Source organism: Protopterus annectens, chromosome 13.part0 (genome assembly GCF_019279795.1).
Source record: "Protopterus annectens isolate FY-2018-M chromosome 13.part0, PAN1.0, whole genome shotgun sequence".
Lineage (NCBI taxonomy): Eukaryota > Metazoa > Chordata > Ceratodontiformes > Protopteridae > Protopterus > Protopterus annectens.
Genome location: NC_056747.1, coordinates 730,371,042 through 730,398,452, shown reverse-complemented (window position 1 = coordinate 730,398,452; position 27,411 = coordinate 730,371,042). Strand labels below are relative to the sequence as shown.

At 37.8% G+C, this 27,411-nt stretch overlaps 1 protein-coding gene across 2 annotated transcripts in view; it reads left to right on the top strand.

Annotated features, from left to right (window-relative positions):
- The window catches only part of CLUH (clustered mitochondria homolog), a 662,807-nt gene that overhangs the window by 528,665 nt on the left and 106,731 nt on the right, over positions 1-27,411 (top strand). For both annotated transcript variants that reach the window (XM_044054416.1, XM_044054415.1), the window contains exons 20-21: positions 2,059-2,139; positions 21,037-21,162. In XM_044054416.1, the coding sequence (XP_043910351.1) occupies positions 2,059-2,139; positions 21,037-21,162 (207 nt within the window). The remainder of the gene's footprint in view (positions 1-2,058; positions 2,140-21,036; positions 21,163-27,411) is intronic.

Genomic DNA, 27,411 nt, shown 5'->3' with positions numbered 1-27,411 from the left:
ATGGCTGACTGCTATAATGCTGCTCTTATGTTTCGTCACCAAATGTAAAATGTATTTTTTCTGTTAACGCAGACTATAAAAGCAAAGCTAATAATCATCATTTGAGTTATTGGTTAATAGTGTTGCTTAAGATAAAAGCACTGAAATTAAGTTGAACTAGATGACTTATCCCTTCAGGAGACGTTCATGCTGATGAACTCCATTATGAATGGTCTGTTTTCCCACTTACTTCCCCCAAGAAATATCTAACTCAGTATCTGGGCTAGAAGGATGGAGGACCCTTTGAACATTCCCCTACCCATGAAATCTATGAGACTACCATTTTAGAGGAGTTTTGGTGATGCTCCCCAATTTCCTCCTCTTTTTCTAGGCCACCTGGAGCTTTAAGAAGGCTAACATACAAGATCCTGATAGTTTTCTGTCTGTCTCTCCCTCTCTCTCTCTCGGTGATTCTGGTAGTGTAGCAATCACTATCCTGACTACACCATACATCTGTCAGCTCTCAGATTTTCCTCCAGCTTGGGGGAGCATGGTGTTTTTTTGTTTTGTTTTTTTTTTTTTTCTTTCATAAACTTTTTATTGCATTTTAAATCAGTATGTAATCGCAATATAAATGTAACAAATCACAATGATTAACTAAGAGCCCATAACAAATGTTAGCATTTCACAAAACCATTAAAACTTTTATAATAAAGCTCTATAAGTTTTTGCCAAGATAAATGTTTGTGTCATGTTTGTTCTGCTATCAATAGTTTATAATTCTTTATTGCATACATTTTTTGCAAGGCAGATAAAAATCAGTAAAAGAGAGGACATTAACCATACTAAGAAAAGTAAATGCTGCTGAACAAAACATGAACAAAGGCATTAAAATTCATAATGTTCACTAAAAGCCTATAAAAATGTTCAGTGCTGCATGAATGACTTCTGGCTGTTGCCATGAGGAGTGAAAGATGACTTCAGGTTGCTGCACTGGGAGAATGAAAGGGGCCTTAGGACTAGATTGTTAACAGAGGGACTAAAGTGTTAGCAGAGAGATCAGGTAAAAATATATCTATGTATCTAAGATATATATATATATATATATATATATATATATATATATATATATTTTTTTTTTTTTTTTTTTTTTTTTTCAGCTTTGGGCATTTTATTCATTTGTTTTTGATACATGTGCATCACTGGTACTTTCCTGACCTTCTCAACTACTTATAGTTTGCACTTTTGCATCTGCTGATGGTTGTCCTCTGCCACTGAGATGACGATCAGCCCTAAAGCCAGTTTCTGTTGGCAAGGTGCAAGTTGTCTGAATCTATGACAGTTGACTGGCAGTGCACCTGAAGCCTACTCTTCCCTTTCCAAGTGGTAAGTCTACAGGCTGGGTTAATTAAATCTTTTTGTTCTCCAGCTTGGCTTCTGTAGGTCAGTCCTGTCATAGCCATAGTCCTATTAGGGTCATTTTATAGTGTCTTAACACTTAAGAGTTCTTCTCCCTTCCAACATCCCCAACTCCTGACCTTTTCAGCAGATTGCCTTACCAGGAACTCAGGACTCCATATAACATAGTCATGTAGTTCACTGGAAACACAAACCCCTTCTCCATGATAAAGTGATGATCCGTCAGTGAGTGGGGGGAAAATTATCAACAATCTGAACAGTAACAGTTCATGTGATTCTTGAACGTATATCAGGAGCTATTATATAGCAAGTATCTTTATTTTTATGCCTACATTTTGCGTACATTTATGCTACTTGTATCCACATATCTCAGAATTGTTTACATAGTCATTCTCTGCAGGTGTTAAAAAAAAAGCAGAGTACATTTTCTATGCAGAAACATCATATATTCCATTTTAAATATTTTTATGGTGTCTATGAAGATTCAGACAGTTTGGAGAGGTATGACAAACCATTTTTTACGACAATTTATGTCCAGTTCTTTGAATAACACTTGCTGATTTCATATGTCTAAAAAAATGAATTGGAAGCATATTGATGATTTTTATGTGGTCCCTTTCAATTTCTGTTTTATTTTTTTTTTTTCATTTTCTGTTTTAGGCCTTAAGTAACCAACAGAAAGCAGTGCTGATGAGCGAAAGAGTGTTGGGGATTGAGCACCCTAATACAATCCAGGAATATGTAAGTATTCTGTGACTATGCCAGAATGAGGTATATTATGTAGATTTGTTAGTCTTTTTAAATGTGTGTTTTCTTTCTGGCTACTGTTACAGCAAAGATGGTCCAGTTTTCCCAAGAAGTAAAAACATGGTAACTTTGCAGCTGTGTGCGTCTTTGGATGAGTGTGTGTGTGTGTGTGTGTGTGTGTGTGTGTGTGTGTGTGTGTGTGTGTGTGTGTGTGTGTGTGTGTGTGTGTGTGTGTGTGTGTGTGTGTGTGTGTGTGTGTGTGTGTGTCTATCTGCATATCTATATCCATATATATGTACATCCATACACACACACACACGCGCATATATATGTGTGTGTATATATATATATATATATATATATATATATATATATATGTGTGTGTGTGTATATATACGGATCTAGGACTATTGAGCGAAAGTTCAATAGTCCGAATCCACAATCACCGAACACACTTTAACGAAAGTGCTTTCACCGAAAAAGCGCTTTAGTTAGTGTGTTTAAAAATAAATAACTTTTACGTTTTTGCAGGGAGCAAGCCCTCCTGCACCCCCCACACCCCCCTACTTAAATATTCTCATTCAGAGGTCGCACTACAGTGGGGAAAAGGGAATTTTCCCTTATCCCCACTGTAGTGCGATCTCCGCAACAGGCATACTTTCAGTGAAAAGCACTTTCGCACAAGTATGCCCGGCCAAATCTGTTTTCGGTGACCCGTACGGATCCCATTTTATATATATATATATATATATAAAAAATGTGTGTATGTATGTGTGTGATATATATATATATATATATATATATATATATATATATATATATATATATACATATATATGGGGTCTAGTTTGTTTCGTTGAATTTCATTTCACCCCAACCACTTCGCTGAAAATTCAAATTGCTGAAAACTAATTTCTCAATCTCATTTCACTGAACTGCAGTTAGTATATATGGCACTGTCTGGAGTACTGTAAGGCAAGTAAAAGGTATATGCCCTTTTCCCCACTGTAGTGCGATCCTGGACTTTGGTATATATAGTTGGGGTGGCACAGCCCCCCCCCCCCCCACTTAGTTTGAGTGCATATTGTCTTCTGGAGAGAGTTAGTCACTGGTGTTGCAACTATGCTTCCCTGTTGTTTAAAATTGATCATTTTTAAGTTTTTGGTAAAATACAATATAAAACAAATTGGGGGGGACTATGCCCCCCACACCCCCCCCAACTATATATACTAACTCCAAGAATATACTACAGTGGGGAAAAGGGCATGTACCTTTAACTTGCCTTAGAGTACTCTACACAGTGATATATATATATATATATATATATATATATATATATATATATATATATATATATACACACACTAAGTTCCGTTCAGTGAAATCAGATTCAGTGAAATGAGTTTTCAGTAATTTGTGTTTTCAGCGATGTGGTTGGGGTGAAATGAGATTCAGCGAAACAAAGTAGATGTATATGTGTGTATGTGTAATTTATTTATTATGACAATTACTAAGTTGTGTCTTACATTTTCACTGGGATTGTCATTGTAGACTGGATATTAAAGTATTTACTACATTTTAGTAGTAGACTAGGGATTTCTGTTTTTTTGCAAGGATAGATTTAGATGTAGTTTGTCATTGTACCATGGCACACTGCCCTTTTATAGTGATTGTAATCTGGTCTGCCTTCTAGTAATGGGGTTCATGACCTGTTCAGCAGTGAGTTTGACTGCAGAATGGTACATCACAACCTGGTGGCCTTCAGAGGAGCTGCCATTTTCTCATTGTCTTAAGTGTTCTAAACACGGCTAACGTGTAAAAGGTCTGAATGGATCAGTGATATACCTCTCAAATGTCTAGATTTTTGCCTTGTATTTTGGGCCTCTACCTGATAAAATTTGTGGCTTTCTGACAAATCCTTGAGGAATGAAGTCAGGTATTAACGAGACATTTTATTTTCATTCTTTATTTCCTTCAGAAAATGCATGATAATTCAAAAGCTGTTATTCTATCACATTTCTAAGTTTACAAAAGCCATTTTTAAAATCTGTCCCTATTTTGGGGCCTTTGTCCCCCCTTTATTTTTGTCTTTAATCAGATTTCTTAGATTACAAGATTGAGAACTATGATTAGTGATCCATCCCTGCAAACAAATTTAGTGTGTGGGTTATTAAGTCTTTCGGCTTTTCCCGGTTAAGGGTCACCACAGCGGAATTCCGGTCCGCTAATGATTGGTAGTTGATTTTTTACGTGCCGGGTTACCAGCCCTGAAGCACAACCTTCAACGAAGGTACGCCCATTCAAGCATGTCTCCACACAGAAGACGCTCTAGCTGAGAATCGAACTGGACAGCGTCTTACTGTGAGGCAACAACGCTACTGCAGCACCACCACGTACATATATATATATATATATATATATATATATATATGTGTGTGTGTGTATGTTTTTGTTTATATTATATGCATTTTGTATTTGCATTGTAATGGTATTTTGCAAAAAAAAAATAATTAACTGAAGCTCCAGTCAGTGAATAAATAACATTGAATAATAACATTTTCATTAACTTTAGTTTTGTTGATATTTGTACTTAAACCAAGTCAAACATACAACTCTTTTTCAGCTAAGTGCTGCAAATGTAGTGCAGGCATGGGATTTTACCTTGCGTAGTGTTTACCCTTTCCCTTTGTGCAAGGGGAGGTGGGGTTGATTGATATTGCCACACTGCAAAAACTGGTTGTGTGTGTGTGTGTGTGCGCACGCGCGCGCAGGGCTTTTTAGTGATAATGTCTTTAGCTGTGATTTATTGTAGACTAATAGTTTTGGTGAATGTGGCTCTAAAGAAGTAACGTTAAATTTCCATATCTATGTGTTATTTTAACATAAAGCTGTTTATTGTATTTGTATTATTTTAGGCTGCTCATATTTTCTGTACAAGGGTCTGTGTTTGCTATAAGTAATATTTTATTTGTCGCTAGACTTGGATAATTGAATCATTCAGTTTCAAGAGTTAAGGAGGTACTTTACAGGATTCATTTTCCATTTCAGTTGCATAGTGTCCCTGTCCTCACACGTTATCAGTAGCTTAACAAGTGGCATGCTTACCTTTGGTACTGGAAGATCAGATGGCTTTGAGTTCTTTTCTTGCTGTAGGTAATCAGATTAATTTTCAAATTGCTGACACTGCAGTGGAGCATTAGGGGGTGCTGCATGCCTGAGTGTGTAATCCTTTGGATGAGATATTAAACCAAATTCCCATCTGACAGTCTGTGATAGCTCAGGTGGATGTAAAAGATCCTATAGCACCTGTCAAAATGAGTATAGGTTCTTTATATACAAAAATAGCTCTTGTTTACAAAATATTCATATTTACATGCGTACAAATATATAAATATGCAAATGTGTTTACATATATTCATAATTTCCTATACAGTCATGCTAAATTTTAATCTGTATTAGACCCCCACTCCTTTTTACCATAACCACCATCTGATTTTACTTAATATTTTAGCTAAAATGTATTTACCATTAAATATAACTTCATTTATTCTTTCTTTTTGTATAACGTAAATTAACTTTTTATCTATTCTTTTAACATATTATTTACTTCTGGTCTTATAATATTCATATTTAATCATACCCATGTTTATTTTATACACTTTTGTATCTTGGCAAAAAAAAATCTTCTTTACATAGTTTTCCCCATAACTTTTTTTTTAATACTCTTTTTTTGCATTCCAAAAACACATTTTTTGTAGCTCCTTGTTCTTGACAATGTAGACATATTATATTGCTTTTTCCTTTATATGGCATATTTCCTTTTACTGGCAATTTAGCTAATACTAGTCTCCACAAAAAATCTTGACATTCTACTTTCTGACTACACTTTTTTTTTATTTGTTATATTTTCCCATGGTTTTTGCATAGTAATATTTTTATCATTACATTCTTACTTACACCTTACATTTCTTTTTCTATATCATCAATTTTTGTTTTCCACAAAAATATTTTTTATTTGTAACATTTTTCATTTATTCACTTTTTCTTTACCATACTCCAGTATTTATCATACTTATACAGTTTTACTCCTAATCTCTCTTTTCATTTATGCACTTTAACATTTTGTACAAATTTAATGATGCAGCATATACCCACTGGGTTAATTAATCCTAAACATCCTTCTTTATTTACATCCAAAACACCTCTTTTTACTGCGTTTAACCTAGAACCCCATATAAAAAAAAATCTGCACTAATTCCTTTTCAAATACTGTTGGAACATAACACTTAGTATGTCATTTTTTTCCATTAGTACTGAATTTATCAAATAAGCCTTTTTTTCTTGAATAATGATTTATATGTTCTCCAGAAAAAACATATTTGCTCTTTCTTCTGTTGTTTTTCCCATTGAATTTTACTTACGTTTTTGTTCTCAAATTTTATACCTAACACAGAAATTTAATTCATTGTAAAATATACACCCCCAGTCGTTACTACATCACCAAAACCTTTACTTTTCACTTTAAAGACATCCATATCCTCTCTAAACAGTCATTTGTGCAAGTTATTACTTCTTTTATGCACATTTTTTTTGCAATTATTATAATGTCTGCATAGGTTAACATAACTGAAATTCCTAATCCTTCAGGTGTTACATACCCCGCTTCTTTCATTATTTTTAATTTATTTCACATGCTATCACATTCTTAACTAATGCAAAAACTATACATCTCATTGGACATCCCTGTCTTGCACCACTCTTCATATGTACCTTTTGGCTTAACCAGCCATTTACAAATAGTTTTACTTTATTACTACTATATGATGGCATTTATTATTTCCTAACCTTCTCACTTGTATTCTTTCATTATTACCCATAAAATTTAATATCCAATTGTGTCAAATGCCTTATTAAGGTCTGCTGTCATAATTTTTGCTTTTTTTCTGTCCATCCAAACTTTTTTTCTGGATTTATCAAGTACAAAATAATATAATTTGCAAGTAAAGCAGTTTTTTCTTGAGTTTCATGTCGATGATATCCTTGAATTTGAGAGCCTATTATTTTCTTTTCCAAGGCTTTAAATGTAAATCAAATAACGGGAAAGGTGCACCCCAACAATACCAATGTTATTGTACTCTGCTTCCCCCTGGATCGTAATTATTCTGTTAATGATGTCAAATGTTTGCATCCAAACAACAAAACCATATTGACTGATATCCATCAGTTTTGGCAACACCTTTGCCATTATTTTTTCTAATGTTTGTTTGTCTTTTCGGCTTTTCCCAGTTAGGGTTCCATTATTTTTTCTAATGTGGACATTAAATACTTTGTAATCATGGTTGGTCTTTCCCAAGATGCTCCCCCTTTTTTTTAAAATATTATTAAACAAAACCATCCAGATTTTTATCACATTCTTCTCTCCCAAAATCCAGACTTGCATAAGAATGTCTACTCCCAGAGACTTCCTTATTGATTGATTATATGTCACTGTTTTTATCTCATCTTTATTTTTTTTAAACAAGAAATATCTTTATTAAATTATCATGTATGACATAGGCAGTCTTACATTTATATAAATGAAAATAAACCATACCAACACAATCTCAGTTGCAAATATTATATACATTACAAACCATGCCAACACAACTGTAGCTGCAAACATAATATATCCAGTTGTTGTCAGTCAGCCATTGCACAATTTATTCAAATGCTGCCTTCTTTTAAATCTCATTCCTTCTCTGCATGTATTGATCCCACAATTCCAATTTTTCCTATGTAATTTGCTCCTACCCTTTTCTAAAGATCCTAATTCCAGTTCTTTCATCTTTGTTACTGTCTTCGCTACTTCTAGTAAAGTTGGTGTCTACTTTGATTTCCAATTTCTAGTAACTGCTTTTTTGGCAGCCATCATAATTAGACTTGGCAAGACCTTACTATGTGTAAGCAATTCCAATTCTGTATCGTAGCTCAAAAAAATAATTTCCTTAGTTACACCAATTTGCTCACCCAGCATCTCAGACAGAGCAGTCTGCAGGGAATCTTTAAAGTCTGCCAACTTGTTATACTCCCAAAAAATATGTTCCAGTTACCTCTTTCTTCATCGCACCTCCAACACTTGCCGTGTACCTGGGGAAACATTGTTTGGAGTCTACTTGGGGTATAAAAAACCCTATGCAAACACTTCCAAGCAAAGATCCAAAATTGTCTATAATTTGTTGCATATTTGGGAGACATACATGTATTCCCCATTGTTTCTTTGTGAATTTTTTTATCCAATCTCTTCCCAATCCTTTCCAACCTCCTCTGACTTCATGTAGTTATCGTGCAATATTTTATATGCTGTACTAATTATTTCCTTCTTAATGGCAGCTTCTGTTTAAATTCTACTAAAAACTTTACCAGTTCTGTTTTTTCATTTAGAACCCCCCCCCCTTATTTCTTACTCTTTGCGTGTACTCTGATATCAATCCTTGATAGGGAAGGCAATATAACCTGCAGCTCAAGTACGTTCTTGGTGTCTTCCCATTTTATTACCTTTCCCTCTCTAGTTATTTGCTCCCAATACCTTGATTACTTTGCCAGTTTTCTCCAATAAATTCCAGCCCCGTCTTGCCTGTTGTTTTGTATCCCTAATTCCAGTCATCCTTTTCAACAGAATCTCCTTTCTCCATTCCCATGTTGGCTTAATTCTTAGAATACATTCTGCTACTTTATGAATATAATGTTCTGTATGACTATTGTTGTTCTCCTTAAAGGTCTGCATCCAAAATCCCAGTTTCTCCTTGTTTCTTGACCCCTCTCCCCATTTCATTATCATCTCTTTCCAGTTTGAATTATACTTTTCTGCTTGTGCTATGTATAGGAGCCTTAACTGTGTTGCTGTGAAATACCCCTTCAAATCAGGTAATCCCAGTCCACCCTGTTCTGTTGGAAGAATAATTATCCCACTTGACTCTTGCCATCTTTGCCTCCCAGATAAAATCCTTCAGCTGTTTATTAATTGCTATCCACAGCTTCTCCACTGGGTGATAAACATTTGCCTGACCTGTGTATAAGACTAAAGGGGCTAAAACATTTTACTGCTTGTATCTTGCTATCAATATCCACATAACAAAGATTCTATTTTCTCAGTTTTTGTATTATCTTTTATTTAGTGTCATCCCACATATTCTTAGCTGCTACACTGTAATCATTTTTAATCCATATTCCTAAATACTTTATTTTATCAAGTCCCCATAAATATGAATATTGCTGAACCAATTTGTATGCGAGTACATAGTTTACCGGTATTGCCTGTGTTTTAGCTTCATTAATATTGTATCCTGAAAAGATTTGAAACTGTCTCAGTATGTTCCACAACACTGTAATGTCCCTTTCTGGTTTTGTCAGGTATAAAATAATGTCATCTGCAGATAGACCCAGCTTTTCTTAACTGCCATACCAGTTATCTCTTTGAATTTCTGAATCCCTTATTTTCTTTGTCAGTGGTTCTAAATATAATGCAGATAACAAAGGGGAGAGAGAACACCCGTGCCAGGCTCCTCTGTTCAAGTAGAAATTATTAGATCCCTCATATATCCTCCTAATCAAACTTATAATTTTATCAAGGAATGCAAATGCTTCCATTGCTCTGTTCATAAAGTCCTAGCTTACTCTGTCAAATGCTTTCTCTACATCAAGACCCAACAACAACAGTGGTATTTTCTTACAATCTGTTTCTGTCTGGATCATCCGTGTTCTGTTAATGTAATCAAATGTTTGCCTCCCCTCCACAAAACCACATTGATCCATATCTATCAATTTTGGCATCACTTTTGCCATTCTTTTAGCCATTATAAACATAAACACTTTTGTAATCATGGTTTAGTATTGAAATGCACCTGTATGAATCTGGATCTGATTGATTTTTAACCACTTTAGTTATTACAGCTACCAAAGCTTTCTTCTAGGATGTTGGTACTTCTCTTAAAATACTGTTAAACAAATCCTTCCAGATCTTTATCAGTTTTTCCCTCCTAGCTTCCAAACATCCACAAGATTACTATCTATTCCTGGGGACACTCCTATAGATTGGTTCTACATCACCATATTTATTTCATCTCGTATCTTGGCCATTAGTAATTGAGCCACCTTTACCTCTGTCCTTAGCATAGGTAATTCTTCCATAAATATTTCCATTTGTACCTTTTTCTTGATTTCCATATTGCTCTGCTTTATACAGACTTAGAATTTCCAAAATATTTTGAATACTTCTGCAGGATCCCTTGTTATCTTCCTTTGTTATAGGCTCCCTAAGCTTGGTGACAGCCCTTTCTACTTTCTGTTGCCTGAGTCGCTGTGCTAAAAGATGTTCATCGTGTTTCACTGTTGCAGTCATTACAATTGGGTTATCCTGCTGGCAGGCTACCCGCAGTCGGCCTGAATTCCAAAGTCTAGGTCCGGCGTTGGTTGCTGTCGCCTCCTCCCTGACATCAGTGTGCCAGGGGTATAAAAGATGCAGTCGACGTCATTTTCTTCAGTCTTTCTTGCAGCGTGGTGCCCGAAGCAAAAGCAGTTCGCAGGTGCCAGTCGGCCGACTCCTGAGATTTTCGCGTTCAAATTTCAGATCCGAAGTCTTCATTAAAAGTTAAGTACCTCGTTGGGCAAACTTTTTTCTTGCTCCAGACCGATGTCAGAAAAAGTTAATAATTGTATTTCTTGTGGGAAGCAAATACCTCTCCATTCTTACTGTATTCCTTGTCTAGGTCTTGATCACGACGTTGCTAATTGTCAGTTTTGTGCTAGATTTAACCAACGCACTATTAAGCGTCTGTACGATTTTGCATTTCACTATCTTGGCAGAAGATTTAATTACACAATGTCGTCTTGATAGCCATCGACTACCACAATTCAAAAGAAACGCAAAGAAAAGGACAGGCATCCGAGGTCCAAAACTGACGACGCGGCTTCTAAGCCAGTTGCTGGTTCGCCGGTTCTCAGGCGCTTTCGAAGCCCCTGACTCCCGCTACTTTAGAGTCGCAGGCCGCTTCCGACTCCCACGTGGAGCCGACTAGGCCGTTGGAAACTCAAGGTATTGGAACCTCAGAAACTATTCCCTCAGATGGGTCCGGAGCTGCTGAGCAGGCATCGGCTTCTGAGAGTGTTTTCAGGCCTATGCAGTTAAACGTTAAAACGACTTCAGCTTCAAAGGCTAAAACACCTCTAAAGACAAAGAAACAAGTACAACAGCCCCATGGACAGGCCTCCATGCCTAAAAAACAGATGCTCAAAATGGCCGAAGACCTAATTACCTTGATCAGGGGTTCCCATCCCCCTCCTGATAAGAGCCCTAGGCAAGAGACAGAATATGAATCTTCAGATGAGGTTTCCATTTCTTCTGATTCCTCTTCTGATCAGAAATACTCTCTTCCTCCCTATGATGATTTTGATGCTGAAGAATCTATCCCTTCAGCATCTCCTCCTGAGGATTATTCTTTTGGGGAAACTCTGCATACCATGGGGAGCATTTCCACTGGGAGAGCCAAGATTATTCAGAATCTAAGAAAAGGCTCGGAGACTTCCTTTTACTACCTCAGCACAGGCCCCTTGCTATTCCACTTGTGTTGGACATTGTAGATGTATTTTCAGAGTCCAGTCTGACTCCTGACTCATTTCCTCCAGCTCCTGTTAAGCCAGACAGATACTACAGGGTTCCTGATTTACATAAATTTCTTTTTAAGAACCCTGCTGCTGACCCAGAAACTATCTCTCAGGGTCCCAAAGGGGTCAAGGCTTCCACTACAAAAAACCCTACCCCCTCTGACAGGGATTGTAGGGCACTGGACAGATGGGGAAAAAAGATTTACACTTTTGCTATCTTGGCTATAAGGGCTTTAAATTGTCAGTTTCGTATGCTTAAATATCAGCAATATATTATGTCACTGCTTAAACAGAAAATGTTGATAAATTCTGAATGTGCAGAAAACAAAGAAATGCAGGATTTATTGCATGCAGCTGAACCAGTGGGAAAGCATACTTTGCAATGTGGTTTTGATTCTCTGGAGGCCTCCTGCAGGGCTGCTGTTACAGGTTCTGTCATTAGGAGGCATGCTTGGTTAAAGGAACAGAATCTGCCTGATCATGTTAAAGCAAAATTATTAGATGCTCCATTACAGCATGATACCTTGTTTGGTGTTAAAGCCGAAGAGGTGTTGAAGAAAATGGAGGAGAAAGCTAAATCTATGCAAACAGTCAAGGATTTCTTACAGGTACAGCCTCCAAGATTTAGCAGGCACTGGCCTACAAAGAATTGGTCCTTTCCAGTGTCAGACAGGCCACAAAGAGGCAGATACAGATGCCCTAGAGGCAGATCCCAGCCCCAAGGCTCATACAGGTCTAAACAATGGGGTACTCCTACCTCCAAAAGCAGAGAAGACAAATCACAGCCATACAGGAAACAGTCCCAATGACTTCCCCCTGCCTGCGCCAAGCACTTATCTTCTGGCAGCACCTTTAGGGGGAAAACTAGCACTTTTTTCACAAAATTGGCACGTAATAACCCAGGACAAATGGGTCTTGGATATAGTGTCACAAGGCTACAGGTTTCACTTTCACACCCTGCCAAGGGCAAATGGTTTGCCAGACCTGCCAAAAAATCAATGGGCAGAGGCACAAAAGCAAGTGTCATCCCTCATGGACATGAGGGCCATTCAGCAAGTACCACAGCAAGAGCAGGGACAAGGATTTTACTTGACTGTTCTTGGTGCCCAGAAAGGACAAAGCCTGGAGACCAATACTGGACCTATCTATTCTAAACTCATATAAGAAGGATTGGCTTGTGACTTTAGACCTAAAAGAGGCATACCTGCATGTCCCAATCAGACAATCATGCAGAAGATACCTCAGATTCATAGCTGGCTCAATGCACTACCAATTCTTTGCACTGCCCTTTGGCTTATCTACTGCACCCAGGGTCTTCACAAAATGCCTGGCTCCAATAATTGCATTTTGCAGACAGTGGAATTTAAATCCATCCTTACTTGGACAACTGCCTTATTCAAGCAGAGAACAAGGACATTCTACCACAGCATCTGGCATTTGTAAAAAGATTACTGACATGCCTAGGGTACACAGTAAATGAAAAGAAATCAAAACTAGTACCCTCTCAAGAGAATATTCCTGGGTGCAAGCTTAAATACAACTGCCCAGATGGCTTATCTCACGCCAAACAAACAAAGGCAACTGACTATTTATTTCAAAATGTTGGCAACAAAGACCCAGTTATCTGCAAGAAATATTCTGCAGGCTTTGGGCTTCATGGCATCCTGCATTCTGCTAATTCCATATGCAAGACTGCATATGAGCAAACTTCAATGGTATCTAAAAAGTGTTTAGACTCAACATTGCCACAGCCTGGAAACAATAATTACCATCATTCCCTCCCTGCAACAGGAGTTTCGATGGTGGGCAAAGGCCTGTCACCACAACAAGGGGCAGCCATTCGCTTTACCCGCAGCCAGGCAGATATTAACAGATGCATCAGATTATGCCTGGGGGGGCCCACATGGCAGGAAGATGTATTCAGGGCCCATGGTCTGCAAGCCAAATGCATCTACAGATCAACCAGAAAGAGATGCTAGCTGTTCAGAATGCCCTGACAGCCTTCAAGGATCTACTTCATCCGGGACAACTACTGATAAAGACTGACAATACTACAGTCATGTGGTACATAAACAAGCAGGGAGGCACTCATTCCTACCCCCTATGCAGACTAGCCATGACTTTGTGGGACACAGCATTGACTTACCAAGTACATCTGCAGGCACAATTCCTGCCAGGAAAGATAAATACTCTGGCAGACGAACTAAGCAGAAACCTCATGGATCCCCACGAGTGGAAATTGGATCCACAAGTCTTCAGCATGATAACAAGGAATTGGGGATGCCCTGACATAGATCTATTTCCTCCCCTCACAACTGCCAGCTACAGAGATTCTGCACAAGGACTTATCACAAGCAAGCATGGAAAGTGGATGCTCTATCTTTCAGCTGGAAAAACTCAACAGTATATGCCTTTCCTCCACTGCCTCTCCTCCCCAAGGTACTCCTAAAAGTCAGACAAGAGAAGCCAAAAATTATACCGATTGCCCCAGACTGGCCCCGCCAGCACTGGTACCCAATCCTAAGGAACTTGTCTCAATACCCAGCCTGGACATTACCTCAAATTCCTCACTTACTGTCCCAACCCAACAATCAGATCCTGCACAGCCAACTCAAGACCTTAAATCTGGCAGCATGGCGGACAATGTAGTCATTCAAAACACACCTCTCTCTAAAGCGGCGATGGATATTATTTTGGAGGCCTAGTACCAGAAAATGTTATGCTGAAAAAATGGAAGAGATTCTGTGCTTGGAACCAGGCATAAGGGATTGACACAACTGTACCACATATTCCTCAGATTTTGCGATATTTAACTGAGATGCTGGACAAAGGCCTATCCTTTTCATCAGTTAAGATTCATGCCTCTGCCATTTCAGCTCATTACAATACAGAGCCACCTATTTTTTCTCATCCTTTATTAAGACAGTACCTCAGAGGCGCCAAAAACTTAAGGCCTCCAAGGAGATCACCAATACCTGCATGGGACCTCAATTATGTCTTGGAAAAACTCACCCTGCCTCCTTTTGAGCCAGCCGCTACAGCTGATATAAAATTTTTATCATGGAAAACAGCTCTGCTCCTAGCAATAATCTCTGCAAGATGAGTCTCAGAGCTACAGGCACTCATGGCTGTGGAACATATCATCATTTTCTATCCAGATAGGGTTTCTATGAGGACAAACCGACATTTATGCCTAAGGTAGTGTCCAGTGTGGCCCTTAACCAAACTATTCGTTTGCCTACCTTTTACCCAAACCCACAGAATAAGGGTGAGAGGTTTCTGCATTCTTTGGACATGCACAGACAGCTGCGCTTCTACTTGGATAGAACCAAAGCTTTCAGAAAGACTGAGCAATTACTAGTGGCATATGCTGCAGGATCACAAGGAAAGGCTATCTCAAAGCAAACTATTTCAAAGTGGATAGGCCACTGCATTCTTTTCTGCTATTCACAACATGGCAAATCAGTGCCTAAGGGCATTAGGCCACATTCAACCAGAGCAGCAGCCACTTCAGCAGCCTTCCTCAAAGAGTACCAAACAAAGACATTTTAGAGGCTGCAACCTGGAGTTCAGTGCACACTTTTACAAAGCACTATCACTTACCACTCTACTCTAAATCCAGGGCAGGCTTTGCCACTGCAGTTCTGCAGGGCCTCGTAGCCGCTCCTAATCCTAATTAGCTCCAGCCTCCCAACCTTAGCTTTGGGATTCAACCCAATTGTAATGACTGCAACAGTGAAACACGATGAACATAGTACAGTTGTGTACTTACCATAAATGTAGATGTTCAAGTGTATTCACTGTTGCAGTCCAGGTTACCCTCCCACCATCCCCCTTATCTTTGCTGGAACTTATCTGTACTTCTCTATTCTATACAACCTATGTGGTGTATTTGCTTGTAGATGAAGGAAAAATTTACCTTGGTGCATGCATGCTTTATTGACATATTTTTAGCCCACCCTTTTGGGGGCACCTGACATCTGGGGCAAGAAAAACTGAAGAAAATGGTGTCTGCTGCATCTTTTATACCCCTGGCGCACTGATGTCAGGGAGGAGGTGACAGCAACTGACGCCGGACCTAGACTTTGAAATTCAGGCCGACTGCGGGTAGCCTGCCAGCAGGATAACCCAATTGTAATGACTGCAACAGTGAATACACTCGAACATATGGTAAGCACACAACTGTACTTTTTTGTGCTCTAGCGTTAACAAAAAACAGTTGCTTAACAGCAATCTTTCTAAACTCATGTATATTATTGAAGTAATCCCATATTTTCTATTTAGCATTCTGCAGTTGCTCCTGTTCTTCTGTGCGATTCCCCCTATTTTGCAATACTTTAACATTTGTTAGTTCCTCTGAATAATTCTTGTTACTTCTTAGCCATATCTCCCTTTCTTTTATTTGCACCCTATTTTTAAACTCTACTTTGATGTTATTCCACTCCCTAGCTATATTTTCAGAAGTTGTTTCTATTTTCTCTAATAGCTCATAAATAATTTCTACTACCCAATCCTTAAATTCATCTCTTTTCAACAGATAAGTGGCTAAGCCCCAGTGTCTCATTTTTTTTCATTATAGTTTGTTTTTATTTTGGATATTATCGCATGATCTGAAATGCTTGTTGGGTATCAAGACCTTCAATTAAATGCACATGTTCCTTTGAAATGTGATTTCTGTCTAACCTAGCCAGATTTTGTACCTTTGGGAATTGTATGTAAATCCACTCTGAAATCTTAGTACTGAATTTGTGTCTTCCATGAAAAATATTTTCATTAATTTATTTAAAAATCTACCCTCCTTTGTTATAATTACCTTTCTCGACCACCCCCCCCCCCGGGCACATCTTCACAGTTGCACTGTTGCAAATCAAATTTCAGTCCCCACCTATAAGTAATATTCCTTGCTGAAAGCTGATTATTTCTCCCAGAATTTTAACCTCCATTATACCAGTTTTCGGTGGAATATAAATGCATGCCAGTGTAATCCTCCTCCCTTGCCAGTAGCCCCTTAGTACTATAAATCTACTATTATTGTCTTTGTCCTCTTCTATTACTATTGGAGCTCCGCTTGCAATTAATATAAGCACTCCTCTCTTCTTTTGCCCAAGGTATTGCACTGAATAACCATCCTGAAAACATTTCTAAAAGTTCACATGTTCAGTTCTTTCCAAGTGTCTCTCCTGTAGCATAGCTGTTTGTACTCTACATTTTTTAATATAAATCGCTACTTTTTCTTTTTTGTATTTATCTGTGAGACTGTTGATGTTTAAATACATTATAGGAAGGATTATATTCTTGAGAAATTTTTCACACCTTTTATGTATATCACAGCTTTTTCTTTAAATGTCAAGTTTCCTCTTTTATGTTACATGCATGTACTGTTTGGCAGGTTAATCTTTTATATGGGTGTTGTCATCGGCATTTCAGCCTGTGTCACAACTTAAAGAACTTTTTGTTTTATTGAAAACCCTCAAACAAGAATAAACACACACACACACCCCTAGTGACCCCCTAAACCTGTCAAGTTAATAACACCCAAAACTATGTACATCTTCAAATGTTGAAGTTTTACCCTCCTAATAGGAACAAATGTTCCAAACTGACAGCAACACACACAGACTTGAGCTGACCTAAAGGAAGTGTTATTCATGCTAAGATGCATGGTAGAACCTGTGGTTCTGTTAAGTGCTGTCTGGTTTTGTCTCCTCTTTATAGCTCTCTCAGGTGGGAAAACATCCAACTGCTTTCAGAAACCATTTTCTCAAAGCCATTTCTCTTTATCAAATTGTCTGCTAGAAACATGAGAACTAGACACAACTGTTTACTAGAAAAAAAAGCCTTATGATCAGTGTTTTTCATTTACTTGCTTCCTCTCAAAATGTGTTACTTGCTCAAACTAATGGCCTTAACCCAGTTGTTCCCATATGCAAAAATGAGAAAAAGCACACTAATTTTTATTTTGTCATGTTCTTTTACTTTTTTGTAACATTAAAATGTCTAGATTTCTTAAAACTGAGCAAGGAGAAAGAAAAAAAAAACAGGAACACCTATTTACATTATTATCCCCATTTTAAATCGTACTATTAAGAAAAAACTTTTGTTTTACTTAACTTTCTCCCTCCTATTCTCCTCTTTTATGAGTATTTTTCCAAACATTAATGACATGAAGTAGGCTATATGCTTTAGAGTCCCTACAAGTGCGAGTCTGAGAAAGTCCAGTGTTTCCAGATTTCTTGTTCTATTCCTGTTCATCTCCATCTCCCAACCCCTGTCTAAGCTTTATTTAGAACATATTCTAGTCAACTCTTGTGATTTTTTCCCCCCTCAAGCATTTTCAGTTGAAACACTGAAAAGGGTTTCGCTGGCACAGTCTCTGTGGGCTTTATTACCAATAGAACAAGAAGCAGAATCTCCCGTTTCACAGCTCACTTTATGTTGGGAAAACTTTTGTATTTCTTCCTTAGCATGTACTTCATCAAAAAATGATTTTGTTCCTCCAGGGAAAAATGTTTTGAAGATAGCTGGGTACAGCAGTTTGAATCATACCTGCTTCTCAACATTCCCTGAATAATGGAATAAATGTACTCCTCTTCTGCCTGGTGCACAATGAATAGTTATTCTCTACAAACACCCTGCTGTCTCTCACCTTTAGTGCTTTGTCCTTCTGCCTCAATTGCCAGAATCAACTCCCCCTGCTAGTAAGATTGCATCTTTACTGTTAAAGTTTTATTTTTTTTTCTCATAGCCAGGTTTGGAGCATACACACAATGTGCCCTTTCAATTAACAATTACTGTTGTGGAATACCAGTCCAGTTGCATATGTGTGCTTTCATAAAATTAATACAGTCTGTTCCTTCCAGTTTCTTGGGTACAGCAGAAAAGCTCAGGTTTTCTCTACATGTTCTGCATCCAGTTCTATTTTTTGAAATGTCTCTTCTTGTGTAGTCTCATATTCGGCCATCCTTTTCTTTATTTCGACATCTTGAGTTTTGCAGTTTTATCACCATAGCTGAATATCTGTTTAAATATTCTTCCATTTTTTTCTAGCCTTTTATTATTTCAGTTGATATACTCTTATCAGTGTTTCATTTATTTTGGTCAGATCTATATGCAGTTGCATTATACTTTCCTCTAGGTTACAGGAAATCTTGTCTGGAGCTTGCACTGCTTTCTCTTGAACAGCTACAGTACTTTTCACAGTCAGTGTTTTTTTCATCACTTTTTGTAGCTGATTTTCCATCAGGTTCTCTGTATTTCTTTTTTCCTGGCATCCATTCAGTGCACTTTCTAGCCAGTAACTGAAATTTACGTAGAAATCTAGTTCCACTGGTTTTCTGTGCTAAGTTTCTGTTTTCTTACACTGGGAGAGCTACAATTAAGCTGTTACTCAGTGTGCAGCAGTCTTGAAAGTCCTCACCTCTTTCTATTTTAGCTATTAATTTTGAGTCTCATCTACCTCTGACCTTAACATAATTAAGTCTTCCATAAATATTTCCATTTGTGGCTTTTGTTGGTTTCCTCATTCTTCTGCTGTATATAGATTTTCATAAAATGTGTGAAGTCTTTCTACAGGAACTCTGGATATTTTTCTTGTTATATTTTCCCTAAGTTTGGCAACACCCTTTCTAATTTCTGTTGCCCAAGTCATTGTGCTAAAAGTTTTTGTGGCCTAGTGTTCTCTAGAAATAGTTGATTGCACATTCTAAACTATCAGTAGATATGTGTACACATGCATGTGTATGATGCATAAAGACTACCGTTACAGGGCTCACCACCAGGCAATATGAGCATTGGCTGTAGATGATTGTCATTGTATCTGACCTTATGTGCAAAACTGGGGAAAATTGGGGGATGGATACCTCCATTGTGGTGCGGTAGTCACGGACCTTAGGGTTAGGGCGCGGGTCATGGTAAGAGGATAGCCCTACTAGCTATCCCCTTACCATGACCTGTGCCCTAACCCTATGGTCCGTAACTACTGCACTAAAGCCAGTAGTAGCCTTTTTGCTGAAGTGGGTTTCGCGAAAGTGCACTTTCGATTAAGTTCACTTTTGCGTAACCCAGGGTCTACTGTGTGAGTTCGAAGAAGTGTATTTTCAAACTTGTACAGTAGACCCATATATATATATATATATATATATATATATATATATATATGTGTGTGTGTGTATATATATATATATATATATATATATATATATATATATATATATAAAAATGTGTGTGTGTCAGAGATTGTGTATGTCTGGAGAAGAGAGAGGCATGTGTTGAAGGTGCCTGCAGCACTACCGCTGACAGGCTTATGAGCTGTGTTTCTGTAGGTGCATAGTAGACGTCCCTGTTTATGCATCTCTGTAACTGCAGTCAGTTTTTGTACTCTGGTTTAAGTGTAGCCATTTGCATATATGCTGCACACCAGCAGCATGTTTAGTGTGCATTAATATATAATTTCTGCAGACACCTGCTATGATGTCTTTGAATCTTAAGTAGGTCTTTTCCCAGTGCATCTGTTTTTACTCATTCTGCGTAGTCTATACCACATTTCTGCATCTCATCCTTTGGGTACTTAAAATGTATCACTTGATGTTTCACAGTTGCCAAGGCTTATTTATTGGTTATGTTTCTTTCACAAGTGAAAATACATGTTTTACCCATTGATATTGCAAGTTTGGGTCATTCTGCATTCATTTTTTTCATATTTTGCTGTCTTAGAACCATCTCCTTAATGTACTACATTGTTTACATATTTGAGTTGAATGACATGCACTAGAATTTTTTTTCAAATTGCAGTTGCATATATTGGTCATGCTAGATATTTAAGCATATTATTCCCTTCTAAATATTTAGCAGATAATACAGTGTTCACATAAGGTTCTGTTTTTACATGTTGTACATATCAAGTATGTGATCGTGTGACTGCTGCTGTCAGCAGACTGTGTGATAGGCACTCTTAAAAATTTGAGGAACATTGTGTAATACACATTAATGTAACTGTTTCTATAGTGTAATTTGAAGTGCCCTTTTTAGCTATTCAGATTATGCAGATAAGAGCATATTGATGCCACTATTTTATGGAGATCTGCACTTGTTTGTAGTTGAAGCACCTTACAGGACTGCAAGTGAACAGACAGAAACCACACAATTTGCTTGAGTGGTTTATAGCCACTGCTTCTTTACGATATTAATTTCATAGAGACATCTTGCTTCATTTTCCATATCAGTCACTTGTGCTTATTGTTTCTTTATTTGTAGGTGCATCTTGCTCTTTATTGTTTTGCATATGGTCAGTTGTCAACTGCTCTGAAGCTACTGTATCGTGCCCGCTACCTCATGCTGCTTATAATAGGTGAAGATCACCCTGAGATGGCACTGCTTGATGTGAGTAATGAAAATTATTAACATTTCGAAATGCCAGTACAACCTGTTGCTCATTTTTTAATGTATGTAGATTATTACAAGATCCAACAGTTTTCAGACCTTGTTCATCCAGGAAAAATGCAACTCCAGTGGACATGGATGTGAAATGTAAAGGAATCCTTAGATGGCAACACTAAAGGCTGTATGTCCTGATTCTTTTCCTTTCAAAACACTTAAACATATTCATAATATCAAAGTAGAAAATCCATGATTGTGGATCATATTAGATAACCTAAACAGCATCAACTAGCCTTTCTATGTTATGTGCATCTAGTCTCGGGGAACGGAACACACAGCTAGGTAAGGAGAGATGCATCAGCAGACTGATCTTTAGTAGGTATCACTGCATTAACAAGGTAACAATGTAAGGAGACATGACTGAAATTTCTCAGACACGTTTTGTCATAATCCTTTAATGAAGTATTTAGTAAGACTATCAAAAAATGTGTTTGTTCTTTTACCTACATAATCCACATCAGGGTTGCAGTGTAACCACAGCTTGTCTGGACACTAGATGCAGTCCCTGCCTGTTGCAGGAGGTATGCTGTAATTTACTTACACACACGTGGACAGTCTGGAGGATCATTTTATGTACAGCATGTCTTTGGAATGTGGAGGAAGCAGGAGCTCCTGGAAAAAAAAAGTTGTCATACAGGCTGCACACAGCACCCAATCCAAGACCTAAACCTGGAGAACAAAGTAGCAATGGTAATTACTGTGCCATTATAAAAACAAATTGCAGCGACCTATAGTAATAGTTGGAGCAAGCTCTTGGTGTAGAGGTGTTAAAACATGCTACTGAGGACTGGGATTTTCACTGGATTCATGAAAAGTATTGCTTCACACAATCGGGCAAGTCTGTTATGTCCCATTTCATTAGGCAACATCAGGAAGGATGGAGTCTTCAGTTCATATAACATATCCCACTGATGGCTATGCAATGTAGTAAGATGTAGTGGTCTTGCACCTTATTGTCCTGAACAGTTCTATATAATAGACCAGAATACTGATGAGTATTTTATTATGCCGTAGCATGGCTAATAGCTAACTTGAAAAAAGAAGACATGGTGCCATGGTCTCTTTTACTCCATATTATGGAATATGACCATCTCTGCATTGCTTCTGTTTTTAAATAAAGCACATCTCTGTCCTTGGTCCCTACAGTATACACTGAAATGGGGAATCTTTTGCACCTGTAGGTGCTTCTGTTGCCTCTCTTCAGTCCTCATTTACAATCTGTCTGGCTATTTTGACTGCTGTGGCTAAGCAAGCACCTGTTACATATGCCTTGATGGTCTTGTGGTATTGTATTTATGTTTAAATGTGCAGCTGATAGATAAATTGCTTTGGTATGCCACATGAAGTCATGATTCAGTACAACTGCAAAAACATTTTTAGACGGTGAGTATTAAGGAAACACTCTAAGAATGGGAAATGGGGGAAACTCTACTGCAGCATACTTCTACTTTACATTTACTGTGGGGGAGGTTAGCTGTGATGTGTAACACACTTGCTAGAAAAGACTAAATAATCATGCACTGAGCATGAAGCATGTTAAACGAACCGCTAATAAAAAATGCACTTGAAAGGGCAAACCATGAACTTGTGTGATATGTTGAGTACTGTAAAGTAATATTGAGACTTCATTAATTTAGAGATGAAAGTGCTGAGCATCTTAAAGGTGTTTGCTATTTCTCCATTTGAAATGTGATATTTGTGCTGTACGCATCAAGGCTGAGGTAGGCAGGTGTGTGTTATCAGCCTGCTATTGCTACCAGAGAACACAATAGTAGAGTGAGGCAGACTAGGAAATTATCTCACTACTTCTGCTTTGGGAAACATAAAGGTGGAAGGCAGGATTTACTTGATAGGTGACACACTGAGCTTTTTGAGAAGTGAAGTTGGCACAAATATGTGGCACACATGCCTTGGCTGTGCCATCAGGACTAGTACAGGTTTTTAATCCATGGTGACTATGAATCTTGTAGCCCAAGCTGTTTTGTATATTTTCTTGTTTGATGAATCCTTGCTTATCTGCTGTCTTTTTATTTACTTTAGTTTAACTAGGTTAATCCAGATAGGCAGACCTTATTTGGAATGGAAAACCATGAGATAAGATGTAGAATGCAGTAGATTATAACTAGCAGTTTGTAAAGCAGCATGTCACCTATGCTTTTTAAAATTAAGGTGTATAGTATGGCCATATTTTTTACATGTGGTATTAGTAAGGTTTACCTTCATAAACTCGAATCACAGTGGTTTGAGTGCTCATATGAGTGACTCATGTCACTGTGCATTCGCTCATTGCACATTCAAACCTTTTTTCTTTCGGCGTTTGCAAAATTTGCAAACAGCCTTTCGAATACTTGCTGTTCGCCCGACTGTGTATCGCCTTTATAAAGGTAAACAGTTAATAAATATGTTAATAAACATTATATACGATATCTGTTTAGAGTACTACAGCCTTAACAAAGTGGTAGTTGTTCATTCTGTGGCAAAGCTGCTTGTAATTTTGGTGGATGCTTTAAATGTGGTGTTAGTGTTATGGTTCTGTTTGCCTCATTTGCCTGAAACAATCATTTACAAATGTTAGTCTGAAAGCATTTTACTGGCATGCTGTGTTATGCTTTAACACATGTAAGCCTGTTTAATATTGATATTTCTTTGTGGCACTTCAGTGACCTCCTGTTCTAGATTTTTTACATTTTATTTTCATTTTCTTAACAAACCGTCCTTGGCAACAATTTTTCTTATTTCTGTCAGATTTAAAATATGTAGTAAGTTGACAGAATTGTGAAGTAAATGCAGCTTATTTCTTTGTATTAATATTGACAAATATCCACTGTGGGGCCAAAACAGCAGAGAATGTGAAAAAACACTTTTCAGAACAGTAAAATGATAGGTAATACAACACCTATTACATTGGCCAGAGATCTAGACACAGCAGACACATTTGCAAGACATTTTGTCTGTTAAGTACACAGCCACTTCAGAAATTCTATCCCCCAACCTACTCTCTGCACCTTTGGCAGCAAATCCTTCAGACCAATTACAGTACACACCACCAAAAGCTACTCATGAAAATTAAAAGCCATGGCTCACCAGCTTAACCTCTGTCTTGTTTTCTTAAACAAAAAAAAAGAAATGGAGGGCATCGTTGCTTAATCCTCAACTCTCACTATAAATAGTTACCACTAGTCTGTGAAGAATAAAAAGTTGTGCCACTTTTCAAGGGAGAGGATATAAGTGGATCTATAAGCCCAATATCCAAAGTCCTAGGGAAGGTGGTTCACGTGCACCTTACACAATTCCTAACCAAGTGTAAAAGGTTATTACTACAGGTTTAGACTAGGACATGGCACACAGATGACCCTGGTTAAATTAGTCCGCTATGTAACCTCACAGTATGACACCTATAAAGTTACTTGCAGCACTATTTCTAGATATAATAAACCACAACATACTGCTGCATAAGCTACAAGGCATGGGCTACAACATAAGTGTATTACATTGGTTACCAGATACTTTGCAAGATGGATACAAATTTAAATGTAATATTGTAGTTTCACAAGGTAATATCTGAGGCCTTGAACTCTTCACTATCTGTTCACATAAAGCATATCAGGATGTTGGTAGTGATAAAACAGTACAATACGTAGACATTTTCATTGTACTTGCCACCACCAGTGACAGATGTTCTCATCATGCAAACACTGCATTCTGTGGACAAAGTGCTCCTATGTGTAACTGAATCTAACATCATATAAAGAAAGACAACTCCGGCTATAGTAGCAAAACCACCACCAGTTCGTCAGTGGCAATAAATAAAATAGACATTGAAGTTGTCAAATTCTATAAATATCTAGGTATCAGTAGTGAAATAATCTTCAGCAATCACATCAATACTGTAATCATAGATGTCTGGGGGGAAAAAAAATAGGGCACACTGTAGTGCTTAAAGAAATTTTTGAGTCCTACCACCAGTATTATACTTGCAAATACAATTCTGATGCTTGTGGTTTTCTGTGGAACAAGTGTCATTTGTATTTTGAAAAAGACCACCCACAATAAACTAGAATCTGCTCATCACAGTGTCAGGATTCTCCATTGAGCCATCCACAGGTACAATCCTGAATGAACTAAATTGGATGTCTTAGAGTCGTAAGTAATTACTAGGCTAGCTGCCCTTGCTGGCCGTTTTAACCTTACCCAATTTCCCTTTTGATGCTTGAATTAACCTAGCACATTTTATTATTAGATTGGCCTTATCCATCCTATGGTCAATAACTATATTTTACCTCTAATGAGAATAAGTGAAATCAATCGGGGAGGGGTGGCCTAATGGTTAAGGTGTTTGCCTTACAAACACAAGGTGCAGGGTTTGAGTCTCACAAGGGATAATTGGCTAGGCTTACAATGGCTTGCAAAAGCAGTTAGCCTAGTACTAACCTATGAACTATGAACATACAGTAGATAATTTGCGGGGACCCATGCATGGTATAAAGCATTTCAAAACTACCTCTGTCCATTAGTAGTACAGGGGGCAGTCCGGATGTACATTTTGTGTTTCCCATCCATAGATCCAAGGTGCGCTTGAATAATGACTGGAATGAGCTTTGTTTTATGTGGATGGGGGGGGGGTTCTTTTCTAAAACAGTGATATCCTCTGAGAGATAAGCCCTTCTCTCCAAACTGTTGTGTTGATTTTCCAGAAGAAGGTTAGATCACTAGGCAGAGTATGTCTAATGCCATTTCACTTGCTGATGTGCATTAAATCCATCACTATTGGTTCGGAGGATGCCTTGTATGCCAGCTACAGGTCACTTCTTAGCAGTCAGTAGGATACTCAGTATAGTGATAGGGCTTTGAATCAGTCCATGCAGAACATATTGTTTAGACCTTGTTTACTTTTATCCTTTTAGTAAGGTATCTCTGTGGACGTTCCAAGTTGGTGCATTCGTCTGAACAGATGCGTGCCAAAGGGGGGTGTATTGTACTCCATTATTAGCTTAATGAGGATTGAGTAAAGGGGGACATTAACATCTGTAGATACAGACACCATCTCTTTGCTTACAAGCTGTGCAGTATAGGAGTTTCTTAATGTCAGTGGACGCCTGTTGATCAAAGGTTAGGTCACTGTCCGCTTAAGCTCCTAAATCCTTTACAACTGGATAGACTCTTAGGTGCATATTGTCAATATGGTAGTTTGTCTGGCACAGATTACCTCCCAAAGGATAAGATAATGCATTTTTTGACATTTACTTTTAGTCCATGATTTTGGCACCAGTTATTTATTTGAAACAAACCTTCCTGCAGGATGGCAAAATATTCTGGGGATTCAGTGACTGCTCCTAGCTTGTAGTCATATACAAACTTATTCGGCTGTAGCCCTTTGGCATTGGCTTTTACTTCAGACAAGTAGATGCCACACAGGAGAGGTCCCATCAAAGAATCCTGGTAGACTCCACTGGTGGCTGGTCTCTTTGTGAAGGTAACTTTCCCCTATTTTTGATTTTGTTCATCCTCTCTGTAAGACGGTTGACAATCCATCAGGTGACCATAGAGGTTTATTCCCCGTTTATTTATCTTTTCTAGTATTCCTAACTGGAAGGTTGTGCCAAAAGCTTTGGCCAGGTCAGGGTATTACTACAGCAAAGCTAAATTCTTTCATCTTATATTTTTCCATAAACTTATGTAAAGCGAAAATGCCCATCCCTAAGCACACTGCCATAGCAATATTTATGTATTTATTTTTATTTATCCTTTGATCCGATTAGTCCCACAGCCAGTAGCCTCTTTTCAGGGGAGACCTGAGGTGGTATTTACACTACTAGGGGAAATTTGGCCAGGGCATTGTGGAACTTCCCCTATGCACTAAATATTAAAAAAGCTAAAAAGAAAGGAAATGGGTAAAAGTAAGAAGCAAAAGAGGTTTTATAGGTAAAAGAGTAATAGCAAACTCAAGTTCAAAAGTATGACTATGAGAAAGTGAAAAAGTAAAGGATGAAGATAAAATTCATTCATTATAGTGAGAATCTTCGTCATTAACATCAACAGCATGAAGAATATTCATCTTAGGCTAGGAGTATTAGAATAGTGTATGACATTAAATATGGATATCATAGCACTTATAGCCATAGAATAACAGTAGATGAAGAAAGAGAACAAATTGGTTTATGGGAAGTGGGAAGGCAAAGTAATTTGGAATTT